This window comes from Enhydra lutris, unplaced genomic scaffold, assembly GCF_002288905.1.
Source record: "Enhydra lutris kenyoni isolate GAN:26980312 unplaced genomic scaffold, ASM228890v2 scaffoldscaffold18, whole genome shotgun sequence".
In the NCBI taxonomy this organism is placed as follows: Eukaryota; Metazoa; Chordata; class Mammalia; order Carnivora; family Mustelidae; genus Enhydra; species Enhydra lutris.
In genome coordinates, this window is record NW_019154102.1 from 20,713,620 (window position 1) to 20,737,339 (window position 23,720).

Below are 23,720 nucleotides of genomic sequence, written 5' to 3' on the forward strand. Positions count from 1 at the left end.
ACTTTGTAGTGACTAGAACTACTATTTAAGAATCCTAAACCCAGCCAAGACATCATTCCTACATTATGGTAAAATTCAGGAGTGCCTGGCTGGCTCAGTTGGTACAACATGTGACTCTTGATGTCAGGACTGTAAGTTTGAGCCCCACACTGGGTGGAGACATTACCTGTGAATAAACACATGGGGCGCCTGGGTGACTCAGTCAGTTAAGTGTCCAACTCTTGATTTTAGCTGGGGTCAAGATTTTGGGACCATGAGATTGAGCCCCACTTCAGGCTCTGTGCTCAGCTTGTCCTTCCCCTCTCCCTTCCCCGACTTGAATGCACACATGATTTTTTCCCCTTTCTCCTATAAAATGGATAAGTAAAATCTTCCCAAATAAATAAATAAACTCTTACAAAAATATACATACACACATTGTACACACACAATTGGACATATAAGGACCTTCAAAGTACCATCCATGCCCCTTTTCTAAGAAAATCACTCACAGAAAGAAACATCCTATTCAAATTAATATTTAAAACTGGAGCAAAGCTGGAAAAGACAAAGTGTACACAAGACATGTCTTCCCTCCCCCAAAAAAGACCTTTTAATGAGGCTGAACCAGATGACTTCTGATGGCCTTTCACGTATAAACAGAAACTCCTATACACAACCATCCCTGGAAGTCTGGCTTTGTGAGTTGTTCATCACCTAGTGGCCCAATGAAGTAAATGCAGTTTTGTCAAATGCCGGGATAAACTTCCAGCCATTTTGTGAGCTCTGACAGCATGTGGCTCTGAGTCTAATGTCCTAGAGATTACAAAAGTAGAAGAATGTAAACCCTCCAGACTCATATACAATTGTAGAGACTCAGCTAACTATGCATTCATTCTCCAAAGATGTGGGAAGGGCCCATATTTTGTGCCTAACCGTAAGAAATAAAATACGTATTTGTTGTTGCAAGGCTGTACTTCAAAGCAGTAAAAAACAGCGATTGCTTTTGTGCAGACCAATCCAAATTGAAAGCAAGTTTAGATGCTATGAGAAAACTGCAAAATGCCTTATAAATAGGAAGAGTGAATTCAAACATTCATAAGACTGGAATTTGAAAGACGGATTGTATTTATCCTGTATGATTCCAAAGAACAGGTCTAAAACTGATGAGAAATCATCTCAATTAGATTTAAATTCAAAACAAAAACTAGTATCTTACCAGAGAGCTATTCAACATATAATGTGATTCCTCAAGAAGTAATGAGCTCCCCAACAATGGAAGCATTCAAAAAGAACTTGGGTGATCATCTGTTAGGGGGATAATGGAAAGCATTCCTGCAACTAGATGACAGACAGGAGACAAGGAGATTGACTATTACCTCAAGGGCCTTTCCAACTCCAAGTCTATCATTCTAAATAAAACAAAAACAAAAACAAAACAAACATCACTAATAGAGTTCCTCCCTCTGCTTTTTTTTTTTTTTAAGTTCCAACCAGGCGGTACAACACAGTGGGTTGGATACCACTTTCCACTTGAGTAACTACAGACAGACTATTTAACTCTATTTGCCTCACTTTCATTATCTGTAAATTTAGAATAGTACTTACCTCATAAGGTTACTATGAAGATTAAATAGCAAACTTCTTAACAAAGTACTAACATACAGAAAGTGTATAAAACTGGAAGCTTATAAAGGAAAGGTAGCTTGGGGGGGACCCACGGCAGGGGAGTGTGGAAAGCGAAACCTAAATGTGCTGCTTGTTTTAGTTATCTGTACCCAACTCTCAACCAAAGCATTCCTGACTGTTGCTGGCTGGAGGCTAGGTTCCCTAGGCAACTAGCCTCAAAAAAGAGCCCAGACCTACCTTCTTCAGGAAGGCAATATTCTCCGTCCTGAAATCTGGCATCCTCCCTTACACAAAGCAGGGTCCCTAAAAGCCCACAAATACCACCACTCCAAAATCAAGGAGCTGAGCAAGTATTAGTCTCCTCACTTCAAATGGTCAGTGAGAACATCAGAGTTAGAAGGGATCTCAGAGACCATCTAGAGTGACCCTTTTGTTTAATGAATGAGGACAATAAGGCTGAGAAAACTGAAGTCCTGGATGTGGCAAATTGGTGAGAAGGTTGATGAGATCACAGGTCTCCTTATTTCTAGCCCAGTAGTCAAAAGCCTCCCATTTCTCAAATGAGGAAAAATAGGACAGGCCCTACTAAGCTATCTGCCTCATACTATGTGCTCTAGACAGGTGAGAAAAGAATAGAAACAGTAAAGTGTAGAGGTTAAGAATGTGGACCCTAGAGCCAGATTGCATATTCAAATCCCAGCACTGACTATGTGAGTTTAAGCATGTTTCCGAATCTCTTTGTTTCTATAAAATAGAGAAAGAGTAACTACCTTATAGGGTTACATTAAGGAATAGATGATGCTCCCCTACTTGTGCTCCCGCTCTTGCTCTCTAATAAATAAATAAATAAAATCTTAAGAAAAGGGCGAGTGGGCACCTGGGTGGTTCAGTCGTTAAGCGTCTGCCTTTGGCTCAGGTCATGATCCCAGGGTCCTGGGACTGAGCCCCACATTGGGCTTCCTGCTCAGCAGAGAGCCTGCTTCTCCCTCTCCCTCTGCTACTCCCCATCTTTGTTCTCTCTTTCTCGCTCTCTCTCGCAATCTCTCTTTCTCTGTCAAATAAATTAATAAATAAAATCTTTAAAAAAAAATAAAGAATAGATGTCAAACACATGGCACATAAAGTATTCAATGTATACACTGCTCTGCTTCTCATCGTTACCAGTTGTATTAGGAAACACAATCATAGTAACAAGAAAGACAGGACAAGCTCCTACACAGGTCCAAAAGCAGTAAGATACAGGTGTTTATTCAGCTTCATTTCCTGGTCCCAGCCAGGGAACACTCAACCTCTCAGCAGAAGACTATTAAATGACCCATCACTCTTTCATTTCTTTGGATCTAGGGAAAAATCACTTCAGAGAATAACCAGTACATGCTATGGTGATAAGATACTTAAGATCACAAATAAACCTTACGTAGGTCTGAGCCCAGGTGTGACCTCCAGATCTATGCTCACCTCAAGTTGGACAAAGTGCAGTTCATGTCCAACTCTTCCCTTCAATCTATGATGGTGGTACAGTATAATGGTAAGAAACAAGAGTTGGCTCAGTTGGTAGAGCCTGAAACTCTTGATCTCAGCATAGTGAGTTCAAGTCCCATGTTAGAACCTATTTGAAAAAAAAAAAAAAGAAAGAAAGAAAAAAACAAGAGCCTTGGAATTTGGCTGCCCAGGAGCAAATTACTGTTCTGTTATTTATTTGCTATGTCACTTAGGCATACCTTATCTCTTTCTAAGTCTCTGCTTCTCCATCTGCTTTAACTGTTTTAAGTGACACTTAGTGAGCACTTTTTTTTTAAAAAAGATTGTATTTATTTATTTGAAACACAGCGAGAGAGAGAGAGAGATTGAGAGAGAGCGCGCGCAAGTGCGAGCACGCACGCACAAGCACAAGCAGGGGAAATGTCAGACAGGAGAGAAGCAGGCTCCCTGACAGCAAGTAGCCTGATGTGGGGCTCCATCCCAGGACCCTGGGATCATGACCTGAGCTGTAGGCAGCCACTTAACTGAATGAGCCACCCAGGCACCCCATAGTGAGCACTCCCTTTTTTTGGGGTGGGGGGTCCTTTTTTTAAAATTTAATTAATTAACATATAGTATATTACTAGTTTCAGAGGTAGAGTTCAATGATTCATCAGTTGCATTTAACACCCAGCGCTCATTCCAACAAGTGCCCCCTTAATGCCCACCACCCAGTTACCCCATCCCCCCACCCACCTCCCCTCCAGCCCATAGTGAGCACTTTCTATCTGCCAAGCACTATGCTAAGCTTTACATAGCTTACATCATTTAATCATCACCACCTTATGAGGCAGGTACTATTAGTACCCTCATTTTATAGATAAGGAAAAAGGCAGTTTTCTAATTCAAGGCCATAGCTAGTTACTGACAAAGCTGAGAAGTCAGGGCAGGAAGTATGACCCCAGAGTCTATGCTCCTTACTCCTACACTGCTCTATTTCTCATATAACCAACCTTCACATGGTTGCAATGCTATTAAAATAAGACTATTTACATAAAGTATCTGGTTCATCAGTTAGCCATTACTATTATTGCTGTTATTATTATCATCAATCCCTTTGAGCCTCTTCAAATACTACTTCCTGAGTTCCAGCTTCACTTAAAGAAAATGGTTGTTGGGCGCCTGGGTGGCTCAGTGGGTTAAAGCCTCTGCTCGGGTCATGGTCCCAGGGTTCTGGGATCGAGCCCCACATCGGGCTCTCTGCTCAGCAGGGAGCCTGCTTCCTCCTCTCTCTCTGCCTGCCTCTCTGCCTACTTGCGATCTCTATCTGTCAAATAAATAAATAAAATCTTCTAAAAAAAAAAAAGAAAGAAAATGGTTGTTGGGGTATCTGGGTGGCTCAGTGGGTTAAGCCTCTACCTTCAGCTCAGGGCATGATTCAGGATCCTGGAATCGAGCCCCGCATTGGGCTCTATGCTCAGTGGGGAGTCTGCTTCCCCCTCTCTTTCTGTTGCTCTGCCTACTTGTGATCTCTCTCTCTCTCTGTCAAATAAATAAATAAAATCTTTAAAAAAAGAAAGAAGGAAGGAAAATGGTACACCAGCTCACTGGGCAGCCTGGGGTGGGGTTCTAGTATTTTACTGCCCTCATACTACAGAAGTAAGTATCTGTGTGGAAAGACAAGGACGTATTTTCTAAAAACCTCCTACTCTAAAGTAGCTCTTTCTGCCCATGGGTCCTGTCCCCCTGCTTTAATAAAATCTCCTTTTTGCACCAAAAAAAACTCCCAGAAACCTCAAAAAACAAAACAAACAAACAAAAAAACCTCCTACTCTGCAAAAAAACAATATATTAACACCTTTGTTTTTAAAAACAAAATCTTCAGGGGCATCTGGGTGGCTCAGTTGTTAAGCATCTGCTTTCAGCTCAGGTCATGATCCCAGGGTCTACTCAGTGGGAAGCCTGCTTCTCCCTCTCCAACACCCCCGGCTTGTGTTACCTCTCTCACTATGTTTCTTTCTGTCAAATAAATAAATAAAATCTTTTAAAAAGTAAAATTGAATTAAAAAATCTTCACTCCTCTCACTAGAAAAGAAACATACACACGTTAAAATTTTTTTTCAAGGGGCGCCTGGGTGGGTTGGTTGGTTACGAATCCAACTCTTGATTTTGGCTCAGGTCCTGATCTCAGGGTTGTGGAATCAAGCCCCACACTTGATTGGGCTCCATGCTCTATTGGGAGTCCTCTGGAGATTCTCTCTCTGCCTTTTCCTCTACCCCTATGCATGCTCTCAATCCTGCTCCCTGTCTAAAATAATAAAATTTTTTTTTAATTTTTTCAAAATAGAAATATACACTAGTCACTAAAAAAAAGAAATTGTCAGGTGCCTGGGTGGCTCAGTGGGTTAAAGCCTCTGCCTTTGGCTCAGGTCACCATCCCAGGGTCCTGGGATCAAGCCACCACGCATTGGGCTCTCTGCTCAGCAGGGAGCCTGCTCCCCCCCACCCCCCGCCACCAGCCTCTCTGCCTACTTGTGATCTCTGTCTGTCAAATAAATACATAAAATCTTTTTTTTTAAAGATTTTATGTATTTATTTGTCAGAGAGAGAGAGAGAGAGAGAGAACAAGCAGGCAGAGTGGCAGGCAGAGGCAAAGAGAGAAGCAGGCTCCCTGCCAAGCAAGGAGCCCAATGCGGGACTTGATCCCAGGAACCTGGGATCATGACCTGGGCTGAAGGCAGCGGCTTAACCAACTGAGCCACCCAGGCCTCCCTAAATAAATAAAATCTTAAAAAAATAAAAGAAAGAAAGAAAGAAATTGTCCTTAGGGCGCCTTGGGTGGCTCAGTTGGTTAAGTATCCAACTCTTGATTTTGGCTCCAGTCATGATCTCAGGGTCCTGAGATCAAGCCCATGTCAGGCTCTGTGCTAGGTATGGAGTCTGCTTGATTCTCTCTCTCTCTCTCTCCTTCTCACTCTGCCCCTCCCCACAAAAAAAGAAAAGAAATTGTCCTCTATCTCTTTTCCCTTTCTACTCCCCCATTCTCAAAATCAGTCTTTAGTCATTTAATCCTCACAAGAAGATAGGTGTCATTCATCATTATCTCTATTTGACAAGTGCAGAAACTGAGGTTCTGAGAGGTTCAAGACCAAACAGCTAGTACCTGGGTGACCAGGGTTTCTGGAAAAGAATTTTCAGATATGGAGGAAGATAAAGATAGAAAACTCCTTCACTTATGCTGAGAAGAAGTGGCTATGATAGCGGGTTCCTAGAAGGTATCTGAATGAACCAAGACTGATAACAGGATTTTAAAGAAACTCCTGCTCTAGTAAGACAAGACCAAAGAAAAACTGTAACTCAAAAAGCCACTAATCCCATGAGCTATCAATCCTGCCCTCCCAGAAATAGTACAAATTATCAATAAGCCTAACAAAGTAGGACTTCATCTCTAAGGAGAGCCGTATCCTTGCAATTCAAGGATATTTTCAAAATGGTGTATCACTTTACCCTGTTAGAAAGCACAGCACTATTCAGATCAAAACATTTTTTAGACTGCGTCACTTTAAGGCAGAAACAATATGTTATTCATACAGATCTTCCCCTCATTATCTGGCACATAACCCCATACATTAATTTAAAAAACGTATTCATTCAACTCCCAAGTGCTAGGCACTATTCTAGGAGATGGTGATATAGCAACAAGCAAAACAAAATCCTAGCTATCATGAAATTTACATTTCAGTGGCAGGTGATAAACAAACTATGGTAGAGAGAATCTCTAGAACAGTGCGTGGCACATAGTAATAGCTCAATAACTATATGAATAATGAATGAATAGTATATCAAACAGTAATAACGTCTATGGAAAAAAAATTAAGTAGGGAAAGGGAACGGTGAAGGCAGAGAGCAGGAGATGGTTTTACTTTAAATAGTGAAGTCAAGGAATGCTTTACAAACTAGACAACAAAGCAGAAACCTGAAGGAGGTAAGGGAGGAGGCCATACTGGTAACTGGAAGAAGTATTCCAGGAAAGAATACAACTACAGAAGTCCAAGGCTTGGCATGTTGGAGCAACTTCAAGGAGACCGAAGTGTCCAGAGCACAAGGGGAATGTGGTAGATGATGTCAGGAGCAGCCTCAAGAGTGCTGCTGAAGATCCTATGTGGCCTCCTAGACCACTGTAAGGACTTTAATTTTTAACATGGGTGGGACCCAGATGACACTTCTCAGCAGAGGAGTGGCATGATTTGATAGACACTTAACAGGATCACTGTTCAGGTTAGACCAAGGGAAGCCTATTCCAAAAGTAGCAGGAAAGGCAGTAAGAAGTGTTCAAATCCTGGATGTTTTTAAAGGTAGAACTTACAGGACCTGCTAGTGGACTATATGAGGAAAGTAAGAAAAAGAACAGAGCCAGGGCACCTTTTTCAGTGGCTCAGTCAATTAAGCGTCTGCCTTCGCTGAGATCATGATCCCGGGGTCCTGGGATTGAGCCCTGCATCAGGGAGCAGGGAGTCTGCTTCTCCCTCTCCCTCTGCTGCTCCCCCTGGGTTGTGCTCTCTCACTCTCTCTCTGTCAAATAAATAAATTAAAACTTTAAAAAGAAAAGAACGGAGTCAAGGGAGAGTCCTCCATATATTCAATACAACTGAAACTAAAATGGGGAGGAACTGGCAGAGGTACACATTTGAAGATTTATTTATTTATTTGAGAGAGAGAGAGTGCTCCAGTAGAGGAAGGGACAGAGAGAGAGAATCCTCAAGCAGACTCCCCACTGAGCATGAAGCCTGACACACGGCTCCATCTTATGACCCAGGGGATCATGACCTGAGCTGAAACCAAGAGCCAGATGCCCAAATGCCTGAGCCAACGGGTAGCTCCCGGAGGTACACATTTGAGAGAAGTTTCAAAATTAATTTGCTGAATATGTTAAGCTCAAGAAGCTATTAAATAACCAAGTGGAGATGATATCCTGCAGGCAGTCAGATAAGAGAGTCTTAAGTTCAGGGGAAGACATCCAAGCTGATGATATACACTTGAGAATTGTCAGAGTACAAATCGCATTTAAAGTCTTGAAAGAGAACACCTAGGGAATGAGTGTAAACAGAGAAGAGATGCACGGACTGATCCGAGTACTCCATCATTAGAGGCTAAGAAGATAAGAAGGATTCAAAAGGGGGCTGTGGATGAGAGGCCAAAAAAGGGGGATGGGGTTGAGAAGGAGGGGCCAATGAGGCAGGGGAAAACCAAGGGAGTGGCATTGTAGAAGCCAAATGAAACTAAAGTGCAAGGAGGGAGTGTCAGGTGCTACAGAGAGGTCAAGATGACTGAGAAATGACCACAGAATCTGTGTGCTACTTTCTAAGCACGTTCTTCCCTATTCCACACAGTACTTTTTTTACTTTTAATCCAGGTAAAATCCCAGTATTGTCCAATGAATACACATAAGGTTTTTATTTAATGCAGCTATAACCATGTCTCAAAAAACAAAAAACCAAAAATCAATGTGCTTAATCCAGACACAACAGATTTTACACAGCAAATAATGCTGAACAAATGCTTTGTCTGGTTGAATTAACTGTGTCTCTGAAACAAAGTTCCCAACTAAGTCTTGCTTGTGCTCAGTAGGTGGGATCAGAGAAATGTGCTATTTAAATGTATTTCTTAAAAAAATAAATAAATAGGGGCACCTGGGTGGCTCAGTGGGTTGAGCCGCTGCCTTCGGCTCAGGTCATGATCCCAGGTCCTGGGTTCGAGCCCCACATCGGGCTTTCTGCTCAGCAGGGAGCCTGCTTCCTCCTCTCTCTCTGCCTGCCTCTCTGCTTACTTGTGATTTCTCTCTGTCAAATAAATAAATAAAATCTTTAAAAATAAATAAATAAATAAATAAATGAATAAATGTATTTCTTTTGTTCTGCCATAAAGTAGCAGTTATTCTTGAACTCCTTTCCCTCCTTCCTAACTCAAACATCCTAACCACCTAAACAAAAACCATAAATTTCCACACACACACACACCCCTTTGAAAACAAAGCAGAACACAACCCATGTCCAAAACTTGGATAAGAAAAGGATATACTATGCCCTGTATCTTCTTTCCTTTACTCACAGAGGGTGAACAATCATTTGCTAATTCAAAAACTGCTTTACTTACATTTTCTCCTTCGGATCTCTAGACCAGAAATACAATTTCTGATGTCTACATCTTAAATGAGAATTACTGCTACAAAATAAGACTTAACCTTTCTGTATGTAAGCACAATCAAGTCTCGATAACGTACACTTCTGAAGTAGCAGAACAATCATCACCAAACACTAGATCATGCAAGCATCCTTTCTGAAATGTCTTCAACTTCTGAATGGACTGTGCACACTCAGCCTTTAGGCCTTTGTTTCCCTTCTCAAGAGTTCTCCTTTCCTGCCCTCCACCCTACAATTTGCTAACCTGGGACTCAGCCTGAATGCCAACTTCTCTAGGTAGCCTTTCTGGATCCCCTCTAAGGCTGAATAAAGGACCCTCTTCTAAGCCCATAGCATCCTCTGCTTACTCATATTCTAAAATAGTAATGTACTATACTGTGAATCTGTTTACTTGTCAGTGTCGCTCTCCTGGTCACAAACATCTTGAAGGCAAGGACAGGATCTCATTCATTTCTGTATCCTCAGTGTTTGGGATGTATCAAGCAATCAGTAAGTATTTGCTGACTGGGGTGCCTGGCTGGCTAGGTCGGTAGAGTATGAGACTCTTGAGCTCAGGGTCCTGAGTTCAAGCCCCATGCTGGGAGTTGAGTTAATGTGAAAAAGAAAAGAAAAGAAAATTAAGAAAAGAAAAAAACTATTTGCTGACTGAATGAATAAGATCAATTTTGACCTAGAATACTTGAAGTGATCTTTGTAGCACATTTTCCTTGATATACCAACTGATCTGAGGCTAATATTAAAATTACCAGCATCTTAATTACATCCCCCAGTTGAGAGCAAAAGCAAAGCAATTTTCCCAACCTGTCATTGGGAAGAGAGGATAAAAAAGAGACATGGTGCTCAGGAGTTGTCGTATCAGCTGCTCTTTCTTGGTGCAAGACAGCAGCCTATGCTTCCCACACCACACGAGGGCCCAATGGACTTCTGAATTATTTTCTTCACATCTCTTCCAACAATCCTGTGTACTTCTCTTCCCTCTGCCCTAGTCTTTTCTCTTTCCTTTTCTTACCTTTTTTCCTTCCTTACTTTCTATACTTTGCATTTGTATTCTGTTCTCATTTTCCTTTTAACTTTTCTCTGCACTCCCTTCTCCATGCCTTATTTCAGTCAGAGTAACCCTGAGGAATCCATGGACATTACTTTCCCCAACTAGGAGAACTTATGACAAGAATGTTGCTGTACCTCCTGGGCACTTGTATAAAGCACATCAATATATTTTTTATGTTTCTGAGAAAACCCAGTAATAACCCCATAACAGCAGCACAAGATCATCAGTATATGAGATTAATATTATTACTCTTGTTACAATCCATAAAATGGGTAAAAAATATTTCTTAGGCTAGGGGCACCTGGGTGGCATCTAAACATCTGACTCTTGATTTCAGCTCCGGTCATGATCTCAGAGTCATGAGATCGAGCCCCAAGTTGGGCTCTGCACTCAGCACAGAATCTGCGTAAGACTCTCTCTCCCTCTCCCTCTGCCCACTCCGCCCCCACTTTGTGCATGGGTGTGCTCTATCTCTCCCTCTAAAATAAATAAATAAATCTTATTAAAAAAATAAATAAATAAAAGAAAAGATAGTGGGGCACCTGGATGGCTCAGTCCGTTAAGTATCTGCCTTCGGCTTAGGTCATGATCCCAGGATCCTGGGATTGAACCCTGCCATCAGGCTCCTTGCTCAGCAGAGAGCCTGGTTTTCCATCTCCCACTCTGCCTGCTCGTGCCTTCTCTCTCCCTATGTCAAATAAATAAAATCTGAAAGAAAGAGAGAGAGAGAGAGAAAGAAAGAAGGAAGGAAGGAAGGAAGGAAAGAAAGAAAAGAAAAGAAAAGAAAAGAAAAGAAAAGAAAAGAAAAGAAAAGAAAGGAAAAGAAAAGAAAAGAAAAGGAAAGAAAAAGGAAAGGGAAAGGGAAGGAAGATCTGCCTTCAGCTCAGGTCATGATCTCAGGGTCCAGAGGTTAAGCCCTACACTGGGCTCCCTGCTCAGTGGGGAGTCCATTTCTCCCTCTCAATCTCTCTCTTTGTTTTCCTGCTTTCTCTCTCTAAAATAAGTAACACCTTTTAAATAAATTAATAAAGGGGTAAATGTCATTAAAATACATATATTTACAAATACTCCTTAAGCTATACTCTGTAGTATCGCAGAAAGTGATAGGGTCAAGGCCCTCACAATTTACTATAATTTCATTTTATTTTTTAAGATTTTATTTATTAGACAGAGAAAGATACAGCGAGAGAGGGAACGCAAGCAGGGGTAGTGGGAGAGGGAGAAGCAGGCTTCCCGCTGAGAAGGGAGCCCAATGCGGGGCTCAATCCCAGGACCCTGGAATCATGACCTGAGCCTAAGGCAGAAGCTTAACAACTGAGCCACCCATGAGCCCCAATTTACTATAATTTGAAATAAAAGAAAAATGAGAAGCAAATTCTTTTTTTTTTTTTAAGATTTTATTTATTTATTTGACAGAGAGAGATCACAAGTAGACAGAGAGGCAGGCAGAGAGAGAGAGAGAGAGGGAAGCAGGCTCCCTGCTGAGCAGAGAGCCCGATGCGGGACTCGATCCCAGGACCCTGAGATCATGACCTGAGCCGAAGGCAGCGGCTTAACCCACTGAGCCAACCAGGCGCCCGAGAAGCAAATTCTAAAGGAGTAAGAGAAAAAGAAATTATGTTGTTTTTTTTTTTAATATTTTATTTATTTATTTGACAGAGAGAGATCACAAGTAGACAGAGAGACAAGCAGAGAGAGGGAGGGAAGCAGGCTCCCCGCCAAGCAGAGAGCCCGATGCAGGACTCGATCCCAGGACCCTGAGATCACGACCCGAGCCGAAGGCAGCGGCTCAACCCACTGAGCCACCCAGGCGCCCCGAAATTATGTTTTTTTTAAAAAAATGCTGCATGTTACCTTCCCTATGACCCTGCAATTGCAATACTGGGTATTTACCCCAAAGATACAGATGTAGTGAAAAGAAGGGCCATCCGTACCCCAATGTTCATAGCAGCAATGGCCACGGTCGCCAAACTGTGGAAAGAACCAAGATGCCCTTCAAGGGATGAATGGATAAGGAAAATGTGGTCCATATACACTATGGAGTATTATGCCTCCATCAGAAAGGATGAATACCCAACTTTTGTATCAACATGGATGGGACTGGAGGAGATTATGCTGAATGAAATAAGTCAAGCACAGAGTCAATTATCATATGGTTTCACTTATTTGTGGAGCCTAAGAAATAACACGGAGGACATGGGGAGATGGAGAGGAGAAGGGAGTTGAGGGAAATTGGAGGGGGAGATGAACCATGAGACTATGGACTCTGAAAAACAATCTGAGGGTTTTGAAGGGGCGGGGGGGTGAAGTTGGGCCAGCCAGGTGGTGGGTATTGTGGAGGGCACGTATTGCATGGAGCACTGGGTGTGGTGCATAAGCGATGAATTCTATAGTACACTGAAAAGTAATTAAAAAAATAAAAAATTTTTAAGAAAAAGACGGAAAAAAAAATGTTGCATGTTGGTAGGGCAAACTTAAAAAGCTATCGTATACTTGCTGGACCAGGTAGATTAAGGGGAAAAAATGTGGTCCCTGCCTCCAGAGTCTCCAGAGGATTAATTCCCACCACTCCCCAAACCCATAAATGTAAACATTAGAGAAAAAGAGAAAGAGGTTTTCTTTTCTTTTTTTTTTTTTTAAGATTTTATTTATTTATTTGACAGACAGAGATCACAAGTAGTCAGAGAGGCAGGCAGAGAGAGAGAGGAGGAAGCAGGCTCCCTGCTAAGCAGAGAGCCCGATGTGGGGCTCGATCCCAGGACCCTGGGACCGTGACCTGAGCCGAAGGCAGAGGCTTTAACCCACTGAGCCACCCAGGCGCCCCGAAAGAGGTTTTCTTAAACCAAAAAAATCAGGAACCTAACGTAAGTGGACTGGCTGCTCTAGGACAGAAGAATAAAAACTAGATTGAAAGCTTTTTGAGTTAAAAATAAAATTATTCCATGTGTCAAAGCATCAGAAGCCAAGAAGAGGAACAAGACACAACCAACACTCAAGAGACCCAGCTCAGGTTCTGACAAGCTGTGCAACCTTGGGCAAGTCACTTCACCCTTCTGATCCACAGATGGCTCTTCCATAAAAATGGGCATAATAATACTTTCCTGGCAAAGTTGTCTGTGATGATTAACATGAAATCACTTCAAAAATTACTTCACGAAACATGCCAATGTGAAGTAAAAAGAAGCAAAAGTCCTTCCTCTGAATGGAATATAAATCCTGTGGTTAAACTTCCAAAGTCTAGGCCTGACTCACCTTCACAACCTCATTAAACTCCTTAACTAATCTGCAGTCATTCAAATACGAGAAGAGTCATGCATGAGGCTCCAGGGGTGGGGCAGTGACTATTTAGTCAATTGTTCCATATCTTAGTGGCTTCATCTGTAAAATGGGTGGTGTGTAATTCACTTATATATCCACAAGATAGTGCAGGTCTGGGGAAGGGAGTGGAGAATTTACCATAAGTTATATTTACATAACCCTCCCCTCCTCCAGAGATGAAGAACCAAGATCATCAAATATCATTGCTCCCTAGACAGAATTAGAAGACATCATTTAATCTCTTGTTTTACAGATGGGAAAACCAAAGCCCAGTTTTGAATTGGGTTGTAAACTTCTCAAAGCTAGACAGTGGCAGAGCTGAAGCTGGCAGCCAGAGCCACAGATTCCCAAGTCCAGTGCCCTCTTTACCAGATTTCCAGGTCATCCACAGCACGTAGCCTGTACAAACACACTATCAACAACAAGACACATTACAATTTAATCAACAGCTAATATGGCCTATGCAGGCAGAGAGGGTTTGTAGGACTCTAGGGGAAACAAAGAGGCTGAGAGCTGGGAAGGGGAAGTCTTTATTGAGGGGCAGGAGGAGGTAGAATCCTAGAGGTACTCAGATAAGAAAAAACTAATGGAAAATTTCAGGCAAAAACGGTTTAAAACAGGCAGTCTTGGGAAGAAAGACCCGATGTATACAATTTTCTTTAGGGAAAATAAATATGTGGCAGATTTAGAGAAGCAGAATAGTTTGAATCAAGATATAATTCCTAATTATATATAATTTCTCTTTTGTCTCCTCAGTTTTTAATATTTACTAATAATTTTAATTCCCTAAACAATTCTGTCTCTCCTATAAGACAAGGTCCTCTGCAGAAACCACATCTTACATAGTGGTAAATATACAGACTCTGGATTCAGATTGCCTAGATTCAAATCCCTATTTTCCTACTTAATAACTGTGCCTTGGACAAAATCCTTCACCCCTCTGTATCTCTGCAAAATGGAAATTAACATCACTCCCATCACAGGTTTTGTGAGGATTAAATGTGTATATTAATCATTTTGGTCACAATCTAATAATGGGTTTCACAACATTTTAGTTTTGATGTGCCTTTTTATTTCATGTTAAAGAACAGAAACTACCAGAGTATACCGCACATCATAAGAACAAGTATTGTTCTGCAAAGATTTCGTTTCATATACGTGTGCATATATGAGTTATTTTGTAAAATTTAGCTCTTATGGTGGTTTGCTTTTAAAACTGTTGGGAAACCTGGTTGGCTCAGTCGGTGGAGTGTGTAATCTTGATCGTGGGGTTGAGTCCAAGCCCCATGCTGGGGATAGAGATTACTTAGAAATAAAATATTTAAAATAAAAAAATATGAAAGCCACTCAATTATCATACAGAATAAAGCTTCAAACAGTGCCTGGCATAGTGCCATTACTGTCATTGTTGCTATGACATACCCACCTACCAAAGTTGTTTGTAGAATTATATATGGTAATGCAAAAGCACTTCAGAAACTATGATATAGGGCACTAACATAAGTTAAAAGAAGCAAAAAGCCCTTCTCTCCATCTCTAACATACACGCACGTAGAGCCCTATTCAGGCACATACATATTCCTTGTTTGGCCTACAATTTATTTGTTACATTAAACTGAAGAGTTCACAGACTTACGATTTACCTAACAGTGTCATGCTCTCTCAATATTTGCAGAGAAATGGAGACTTGGTGCCAAAGTCAAATTATTTATTTTTACTCGATTAGGATATTGGGGTGAGGAAGGCCGAAGTCATGCCCATGCTTAGCTGAAGGAAGCCAGTGAGTCACACACAGAAACTGCTTGCTCCCACAGAGCCAGGTAGATTTAAATGTGCCACAGACAAGGCTGGGCTGACGGATACTTCAGCCTTTGGGTAGGGCTGAATCATTTCACCCTCCCTATCGTCACCCAAACACCTCATTAAAAAAAATAGCATTTGAGCCTCTTACAGATATAGCTCATACCAGGAAAAACTGGGAATCCCCAGATACAAACTGGGGGTAACTATGCACCAAAAGGTTACCTGAGGGGTTCCTTTAAATGACAAGCTCACCTAAACATCGAAATAGCACTGAATTCTAAAACCATAACTTACAGAAAAATTTGAAAATGTGCTCACCAATAAGGAAATCAGAAGATCGGGATTCCATCCTCCACACTGTGTGACCTTGAATTAGTCACTTCATCTCTCTGGGCCTAAGTGAATTCGTCTGTTAAAAAAGAGAGAGAGAGGTAACACCTACCTCAGAAGATCATTGTAAAAATTAAAGATAGCATGCAGTAAAATGATAGCACAGCATCTGGCACTGGTAAATGCACAGTAACATTTGTCTCTGTCCCTCCACACTTAAAGTGAATGCCAGGTGTGGGTAAACTGAGGTTCACCAGCCAGATGCCCTCTGAAAAAGGTCACTGGTATCTGAATGGCTTTATGGAAATTATCTTTTTTTTTTTTTTTAAGTTGTTTTATAAGACCATTTCTTGGTCTCTCCAGGACACCAGCCTGAAATAAAAGTCTAGAAAATCAGTAGCTTTCTATCTCATTTCTTAAAGCAGCAATTCCTAAATGCTTCGGTACTGGGGGGCCCAAATTAACCACTGGTACTGCCCCTCATTACTCAGTATTAAATTAAAAACTAACGAGAACTCAGTATTATGCCTTCATTTTTCAGTTAATAAACGTTTCCATTTTAAATTAATGGAGGAAATGCATTAAAATTCGGCAGCCGAGGTTTGGACCCGGGTGGGCAGAGCACTCGCTGCGAGGGGAAGGCTCCAGCCAAGACGCACGGGATGGGGGTGGGGGCATTCTGGAGCTTTCGGGTCGACCCCAATTTCTCGTTGGCGACAAATCCAGGACACGTGTCGCCATTTTGTGTTCTGGAAACATGGCGGCCACCCCGTGGGGAAGGAAGGGGGGGCGGAGGGACCGCCACGTTAGCCTCTCTCCCTGCGGGATTCTAAAGCACGTTGCGCACACGTCTGTCTGGGTGCCTCCTCTGTCTGGCTTAGCCGAAGTAAAGAGAAACGGACAGAAATAAACGTACACGAGCCACCCAAACGACTTTTCTTTAGCGAGAGGAACGTGCGATGGCGAAATGCAAGAAAGGCCTTCCAAGATGGCGGGGCCCGATAGGGGCCGCCCCCAAAGAAAGCGGGGCGCGGCGTCTGCGCCAAGGGGAGAAAGGCAGAGAGGGAGCTTAAACGGCGTGGGGAAAATTGCAGGAACCCTCCCCCGCACTACTCGGGACCCCTAAATAAATGCGGTCCCCAAGAGGCACACCATTGTCTTAAATGTCTGACAAGACTGCCACGACTAAAAAGACACTAGGAGATGGGGTTTCTCTAGATTCAACCGAAAGAAACTTGCAAAATGCAAACAAAGCATTATGTAAATGGACGCCATTCTTTTTTTATGGCCATGTTTCCAGCACTCCCCAGAAATCAACTGCAGAGCCGCAACTTGGGCGGCAGTAGGGGGGATTTCGGTCTTTTTCCTCACCGGCCGCCGCTGGGGGACCGGGGCAAGGGTGGGGGCTGGCGCGGGGCGCCCGGGCACCGGGGACGAAGGGGCCCCACGTGCCTGCTCGCGCGCGCGCACCCGCCCCACAAGCCTCGCCTCGCCGCCCCTCCCCCCCGGAAGACCGCCGCTGCCCCTCCCGTCTCCCCACACCCTCGCGCACGCGCTCTAGCCGCCTCACGCGCACGTTTTAAATCCGCGGCGTCCCAGCTGCCGCCTGCAGTTACTGCCGGGGCTGCCCGTGTCGCTCCGCTTCCAAACCCCTTTTGCAAGGCGGGAAAATAATGTTTCAGTCCCATTCACAACACTAACATTTCAAAACAATTGCCAGTGCCGCTTGAGTTAATAAAATGCACGTTGTTTTAAAACCTTGCCGGGCTCACAGCGTCTGCCCATCGGGGCTTTATGTTCAACGCTAGACTGTTAAAAAGAGTTTTTAAAAACTACCATGTGGAGGTTGGCGCAATCTTGTGACCTAAAAAAGACGGGTCCTCATTTTTTTTCAAGGGGTCCTGCGCGGCAAGTACTTCCGGGGTCAGAGGGTACGCGGGGTTGAAAGCGGGCTTCCCGCCCCGCCCAGACCGCCGAGGCTGCCGCCGGAGTCGCCACCGCCGCGCCCTCGCCCACCCGCCCGCCCGCCGCTCCCGGCCCCGCTCGCCCCCTCCGCCGCCGCCGCCTAACCCTGCGACGACGCCGCGGCCTCCCGCCCGCGCCCGCTCGCTCCCGCGGCCCTCGCTCGCCTCGCGCCGGCAGTTTTGGGCCTACACCTCCCCTCCCCCCGCCAGCCACCAAAGACTTGACCACGTAACGAGCCCAACTCCCCCGAACGCCGCCCGCCGCTCGCCATGGATGCCGGTGTGACTGAAAGTGGACTAAATGTGACTCTCACCATTCGGCTGCTTATGCACGGAAAGGAAGTAGGAAGCATCATTGGGAAGAAAGGGGAGTCGGTTAAGAGGATCCGCGAGGAGAGTGGCGCGCGGATCAACATCTCGGAGGGGAATTGTCCGGAGAGAATCATCACTCTGACCGGCCCTACCAATGCCATTTTCAAGGCCTTCGCTATGATCATCGATAAGCTGGAAGAAGATATCAACAGCTCCATGACCAACAGCACGGCGGCCAGCAGGCCCCCGGTCACCCTGAGGCTGGTGGTGCCGGCCACCCAGTGCGGCTCCCTGATTGGGAAAGGCGGGTGTAAGATCAAAGAGATCCGCGAGAGTACGGGGGCCCAGGTCCAGGTGGCTGGGGATATGCTGCCCAACTCCACTGAGCGGGCCATCACCATTGCTGGCGTGCCGCAGTCTGTCACCGAGTGTGTCAAGCAGATCTGCCTGGTCATGCTGGAGACGCTCTCCCAGTCTCCGCAAGGGAGAGTCATGACCATTCCGTACCAGCCCATGCCGGCCAGCTCTCCAGTCATCTGCGCGGGCGGCCAAGATCGGTGCAGCGACGCTGCGGGCTACCCCCATGCCACCCATGACCTGGAGGGACCACCTCTAGATGCCTACTCGATTCAAGGACAACACACCATTTCTCCGCTCGATCTGGCCAAGCTGAACCAGGTGGCAAGACAACAGTCTCACTTTGCCATGATGCACGGCGGGACCGGATTCGCCGGAATTGACTCCAGCTCTCCAGAGGTGAAAGGCTATTGGGCAAGTTTGGATGCATCTACTCAAACCACCCATGAACTCACCATTCCAAATAACTTAATTGGCTGCATAATCGGGCGCCAAGGCGCCAACATTAATGAGATCCGCCAGATGTCCGGGGCCCAGATCAAAATTGCCAATCCCGTGGAAGGCTCCTCTGGTAGGCAGGTTACTATCACTGGTTCTGCTGCCAGTATTAGTCTGGCCCAGTATCTAATCAATGCCAGGCTTTCCTCCGAGAAGGGCATGGGGTGCAGCTAGAACAGTGTAGGTTCACTTAAAACCCTTTCTGCTGTTTTCCCATGATCCAACTGTGTAATTTCTGGTCAGTGATTCCAGGTTTTAAATAATTTGTAAGTGTTCAGTTTCTACACAACTTTATCATCCGCTAAGAATTTAAAAATCACATTCTTTGTTCAGCTGTTAATGCTGGGATCCATATTTAGTTTTATAAGCTTTTCCCTGTTTTTAGTTTTGTTTGGGTTTTTGGCTCATGAATTTTATTTCTGTTTGTCGATAAGAAATGTAAGAGTGGAATGTTAATAAATTTCAGTTTAGTTCTGTAATGTCAAGAATTTAAAAATTAAAAAATGGATTGGTTAAAAAATGCTTCATATTTGAAAAAGCTGGGACTACTATCTTAAACTCTTTGTTGGTGGTTTTTTTTCCCCTTCCCTTTTAGCGTTAGGCCTTTGTAGGAAGAAGGGTGGGCCCATCCTTCGTGTTCTCTAGCCCTTTTCACCTATTGGTAAGATTCCATTCCCTTTCTGTCCCAACAAAGGAACACCGCAGGCTGGGCCTGCTTTGGGGTATTTGCAGACGGAGGGTCTTAACCGTAGAGTGACATTCCTCCAGCCAAGTTCCAGAGAGAGGCCTCTGCCCATTTCTCTGGTAGAAAACAAGGGTTTTCTGAGATGGAGAAAGTAGCCCCTTCCGTAGGAACCCTAATGAATGGCAGTGTGTCCTCCCGACCAGCCAGCCCCTCCCCCCAACGCAATCTCACTGGGGAAACTTAGGAACAAAAAAAAAAAATGTTCTAAGGTGGGAGGAGCCTGGGGGGGTTACCCAGAGGAGAGGTGGGGGAGGGAAAAGGGCTGGGCGGGGGCTGAGGGAGGGGCTGAGGTGGGGGAAGGGAAAGGGTCAAGGGTGGTTTTGAGGATTTGGAAGAGGGCGAGGGCGGGGTGGTGATAGGGATGGAGGGGTTTGGGGCCCCCAGGACTGAACGGGGATGGTACCAGTGGGGTGCACATGGCAAGCATGCACCTGTGGCAAGCAGCCTGTCAGAGGATGTTATTACACCTTCCAAGTGGTGAATCCAGAAACAAAAGAAGCCCAGCTTCTAATTCTTCAGCTGTGTGCAATGTTAGAGAAGTCATTATACAAGAAAATAATCCTGCCTAAATGGGGCAGCCCTCACAGGCAGGAGTGTAGCTGGATCCACTGATTGTAGCCTAAGAATGTGGTGGTAAAAATGCAGGTTCCTGGGTCCCACCCCCCAAATCTAATCAGGAAACTGCATTTTTAACAATACCCCAAAAGGTTCTTTGATTTAAGTGCCACTGATTATCTTTACCAGTGGATTAGGAAGATCTTGCTGTGAAGGCCTAATAACCTCAAGTCCACACCAACCAGTTGGAGTAGACTGGACTTGATGAAAGAAGAAAAATTCTCTATGATTAGGCAAAGACACTAGAAAAAGGCAATTCAAGACAATGGACAATTAGGTGCCAAAAGTGCTTAGTTCAAACCCCAGGCACTGTGGGAGATCCACTAACAGCAAAGAGAAACTCCTGTGAGAGGGGAGTATTACACGCAATAAATATCTGTTGAGGCTTACTCTCTACAGGGTATCTGCTTTTTTCTGAGGTACAGAGCTGCTTCCGAGAGGCCCTGGAGGTAAGCCTGGGGTCTACCATGCACTTCACACCCACCCACTGTGGAGTCAGGCAGTCACTGAAGGGAACCTAATTTCATGAGTTAAACCTGAGTTCAAATTTGAGTTCTGCCTCTTACTTGTGGCCTTGGGCAAATTATTTAACCTCTGTATAACATGGAGGTGTTAAAAGTACACATCTCGGGCTTGTGAAAAAAAATGAGCATGTTTGTAAAGCAGAGCAGTGCTTACAACGTAGTAGACTTCAGTATACTTCATACTGCAGAAAGCCAAAGGTCCATTTCTGTCCACACTGTCTTTGGACAGAAAAGACATGCTTAAAAGAACAATGTGTTCTAAATGACAAGCTGAGAGAGGACAGTTGGACTAAGGGGCCAGGACAGGTAAAGGAGGACCTAGTGAAAACTGGGTTGTCTCCTGGAGATAATGAGCATAAACCAAGTTTGCATGAAGTAGGGCAGGAGTGAGTAAGTTAAACCGTCAAACCCAGGCCAAATGGTTTTTGCGGAGTCCCTAAAATTTGCTGGGTGAAATGGTTCAAATGCCCTGTAAAAAGTAGACCTCCAATTGTCCTCAACCCCTTTCCCCTCCCACCCTTTCAAAAGCAAAGCTGGCCATAATTTGTAAAATAATGAGTTAGGCAGCAAGGCAGAGGATGAAGGGCAACTTGGATGGACTGAAGTCAAGAAGAGCAGCCAGAACATGGCCTCAAGCGGATTCTAATAACAGTAGTATTACTGGGAATAGGACAGTAGTATTACCAGGAATACATGTAGAAAAGAGCCAACGCAAGGGAGATCAAAACTGAATGTGGAGGCTAGAGTAAGCTAGAACGAGGGGAGCAGTGAGTTCAGAAATAGTGATATGACTATTTGCAGGGAGAAATAGTCAACAGGTAGCTAGAAATAGACAAACTGAAGGGAAGTCAGAATCATAGGGAGACAGGTAAGTGAGAGGAAGGGGCTAGAGACTGAGTTTTAGGGTAATGGACCTCGTCTCCGTGTTCACCACGGTAGCTCTAATGCCTGTCATCATAATATATTAACAGGAGCTCAGTAAGTATCTGTAAAATGAATACAGATGTCCCTGATGAAGAAGCAGTGGGCAAAACAGCAGGAGAAAAACCAGGATAGTGTCCTTGAGAGGAGTCAAGGAGGAAAGTTTCAAAGTTGACGGAGGACAACAATGCTACAGAGAGGTTTAATAGAATTGAACATTTGTGCAAAATACTTTGAACTAAAATTTAATGTTTTGGTACAACTGGAAGATGCGTAGTAGTCGCTAATTATAGTTAAAAGCACAGTACATAATAGAAAGGTAAGGGAAGGTGGAGGAAGCCACAATCAACTGAGGCTAAAACAGCCTTGAATGCCATAATAAAGGGTTTGAGCTTTATCCTGAAAACCAGTGGGCTTCAAAAATTTTCTTTAAATGCTCCCCTTCAGTAAAAAGTCTTAAGCATATACACTATTACACATTCGTTTATAAATTACATACATGTATTTTAGTCATGCTTATTTACAAACTATATACAAACGTAATTCTAAATATTATGTAAGAAAACAAAATTAAGAGGTGCCTGGGTGGCTTAGTCGGTTAAGCGTCTGCCTTCTGCTCAGGTTATGATCCTCGGGTCCTGGGATCAAGTCCCACATTGGAGTCTAGTAGGGAGTCTGCTTCTCCCTCTCCCTCTCTGTCCCTCCCTGCTGCTCGTGTGCACACATGTGCTCGCTCACCCTCAAATAAATAAAATTAAAAAAAATATATTAACAGTTATGATAAATTGAAATCTAATTTCTAATAGTTTTTGTTCTTGTTTTAATTCCTTCCACCCAGTCATTTTCAGAGACCACTTTAAGGGGATACCGGGGGAGACACTTCCAAAGTCATGGGTATCTTGGGGAGCAGAATTTCAGAAGAGTGATAGGAGGAAGCCAGATTACACCAAGAGAGGACAGCCTGGAGGCAAGAAAGTGGAGACTGGAGACTAAATGGCTCAAACCCTTGAGGGTGCAAAGGAGAGAGAAAAATAGGACGTAACCTGAGTGGGGGAGGACTGGATAAAAGATTTTGGTGGGGAGGGTTGTTGTTTTTGAAAGGACTGTCACTAAAGGCAGATAATAAGGAACCAATGGGAAGTTGCAAATAAAAGCTAGGTAAGAGGGCGCCTGGGTGGCTCAGTGGGTTAGGCCTCTGCGTTCGGCTCAGGTCATGATCTCAGGGTCCTGGGATCGAGTCCCACATTGGGCTCTCTGCTCGGCAGGGAGCCTGCTTCCTCCTTTCTCTCTCTGCCTACTTGTGCGCTCTCTCTGTCAAATAAATAAATAAAAATCTTAAAAAAGAAAATTTAAAAGCTAGGTAAGAAAGGACTATGGAGGGGCCTCTGGTTGGCTCAGTTAGAGGAGTGTGTGACTCTTGATCTCTGGGTCATGAGTTTGAGCCCCACATTGGGTGTGGAGATTACTATGTTTGTTTTGCTATTTTTGTTGTGATTTTTTTTGGGGGGGAGGGGTATTGTTGTCGTCGTTGTTCTATTTAGTAGGCCCCACACCCAGCATGGAGCCCAGAGCCGGGCTTGAACTCATGACCCTGAGATGGAAACCTGAGCCGAGATCAAGAGTCTGATGCTGAGTAACTGAGTAAGCTACCCAGGTGCCTCAAGATTACTTAAATTAAACTTAAAAAAAAAAAAAAAAAAGGATTATGGGGGAAAAAACCGATTATGGATAGAAGAGGGTCTTGGAGCAGTGAAAATCAGATGCCAGGCCAGGATGACTATTAGAATTTAATTCATTTTGTTCCCTCTCCTATCAGGACTTACATTTCAGGACTCTTCTCTTCTCTCTTTGGGGCAGTTTGAGTGTGCCCCATCCTCTTCTGGATTGAGGCCTGGAAATCGATAAGCCCCGTCTACAGTTGGTGTGTTTCCTGCTGCAGCCCCATTCGGGCCATCAGCTTTTGAGCCGCAACCGCTGCCACAGTTGAGAAGATGGAACAGGTCGACAAGTACCTGC

At 44.1% G+C, this 23,720-nt stretch overlaps 1 protein-coding gene and 1 long non-coding RNA gene across 3 annotated transcripts in view; one reads left to right on the forward strand and one right to left on the reverse strand.

The window, feature by feature from the left end:
* LOC111148013 overlaps positions 1-16,423 on the reverse strand; it is a 33,295-nt gene extending 16,872 nt beyond the window's left edge. The window contains exon 1 of the long non-coding RNA XR_002640667.1: positions 15,757-16,423. This is a non-coding gene — a long non-coding RNA (uncharacterized LOC111148013). The remainder of the gene's footprint in view (positions 1-15,756) is intronic.
* Positions 16,424-17,845: 1,422 nt separating this feature from the next.
* On the forward strand, positions 17,846-19,378 carry LOC111148011 (poly(rC) binding protein 1). Of its 2 annotated transcripts, XM_022504346.1 has the most exons (2): positions 17,869-18,506; positions 18,663-19,378. In XM_022504346.1, the coding sequence occupies exons 1-2, from the start codon at positions 18,003-18,005 to the stop codon at positions 19,071-19,073; spliced, it is 915 nt and encodes a 304-aa protein (XP_022360054.1). In that variant the 5' UTR covers positions 17,869-18,002; the 3' UTR covers positions 19,074-19,378. The 2 variants fall into 2 exon arrangements, with proteins under 2 accessions (XP_022360053.1, XP_022360054.1); XM_022504345.1 differs by having other exon boundaries at positions 17,846-19,378.
* Positions 19,379-23,720: the final 4,342 nt, after the last annotated feature.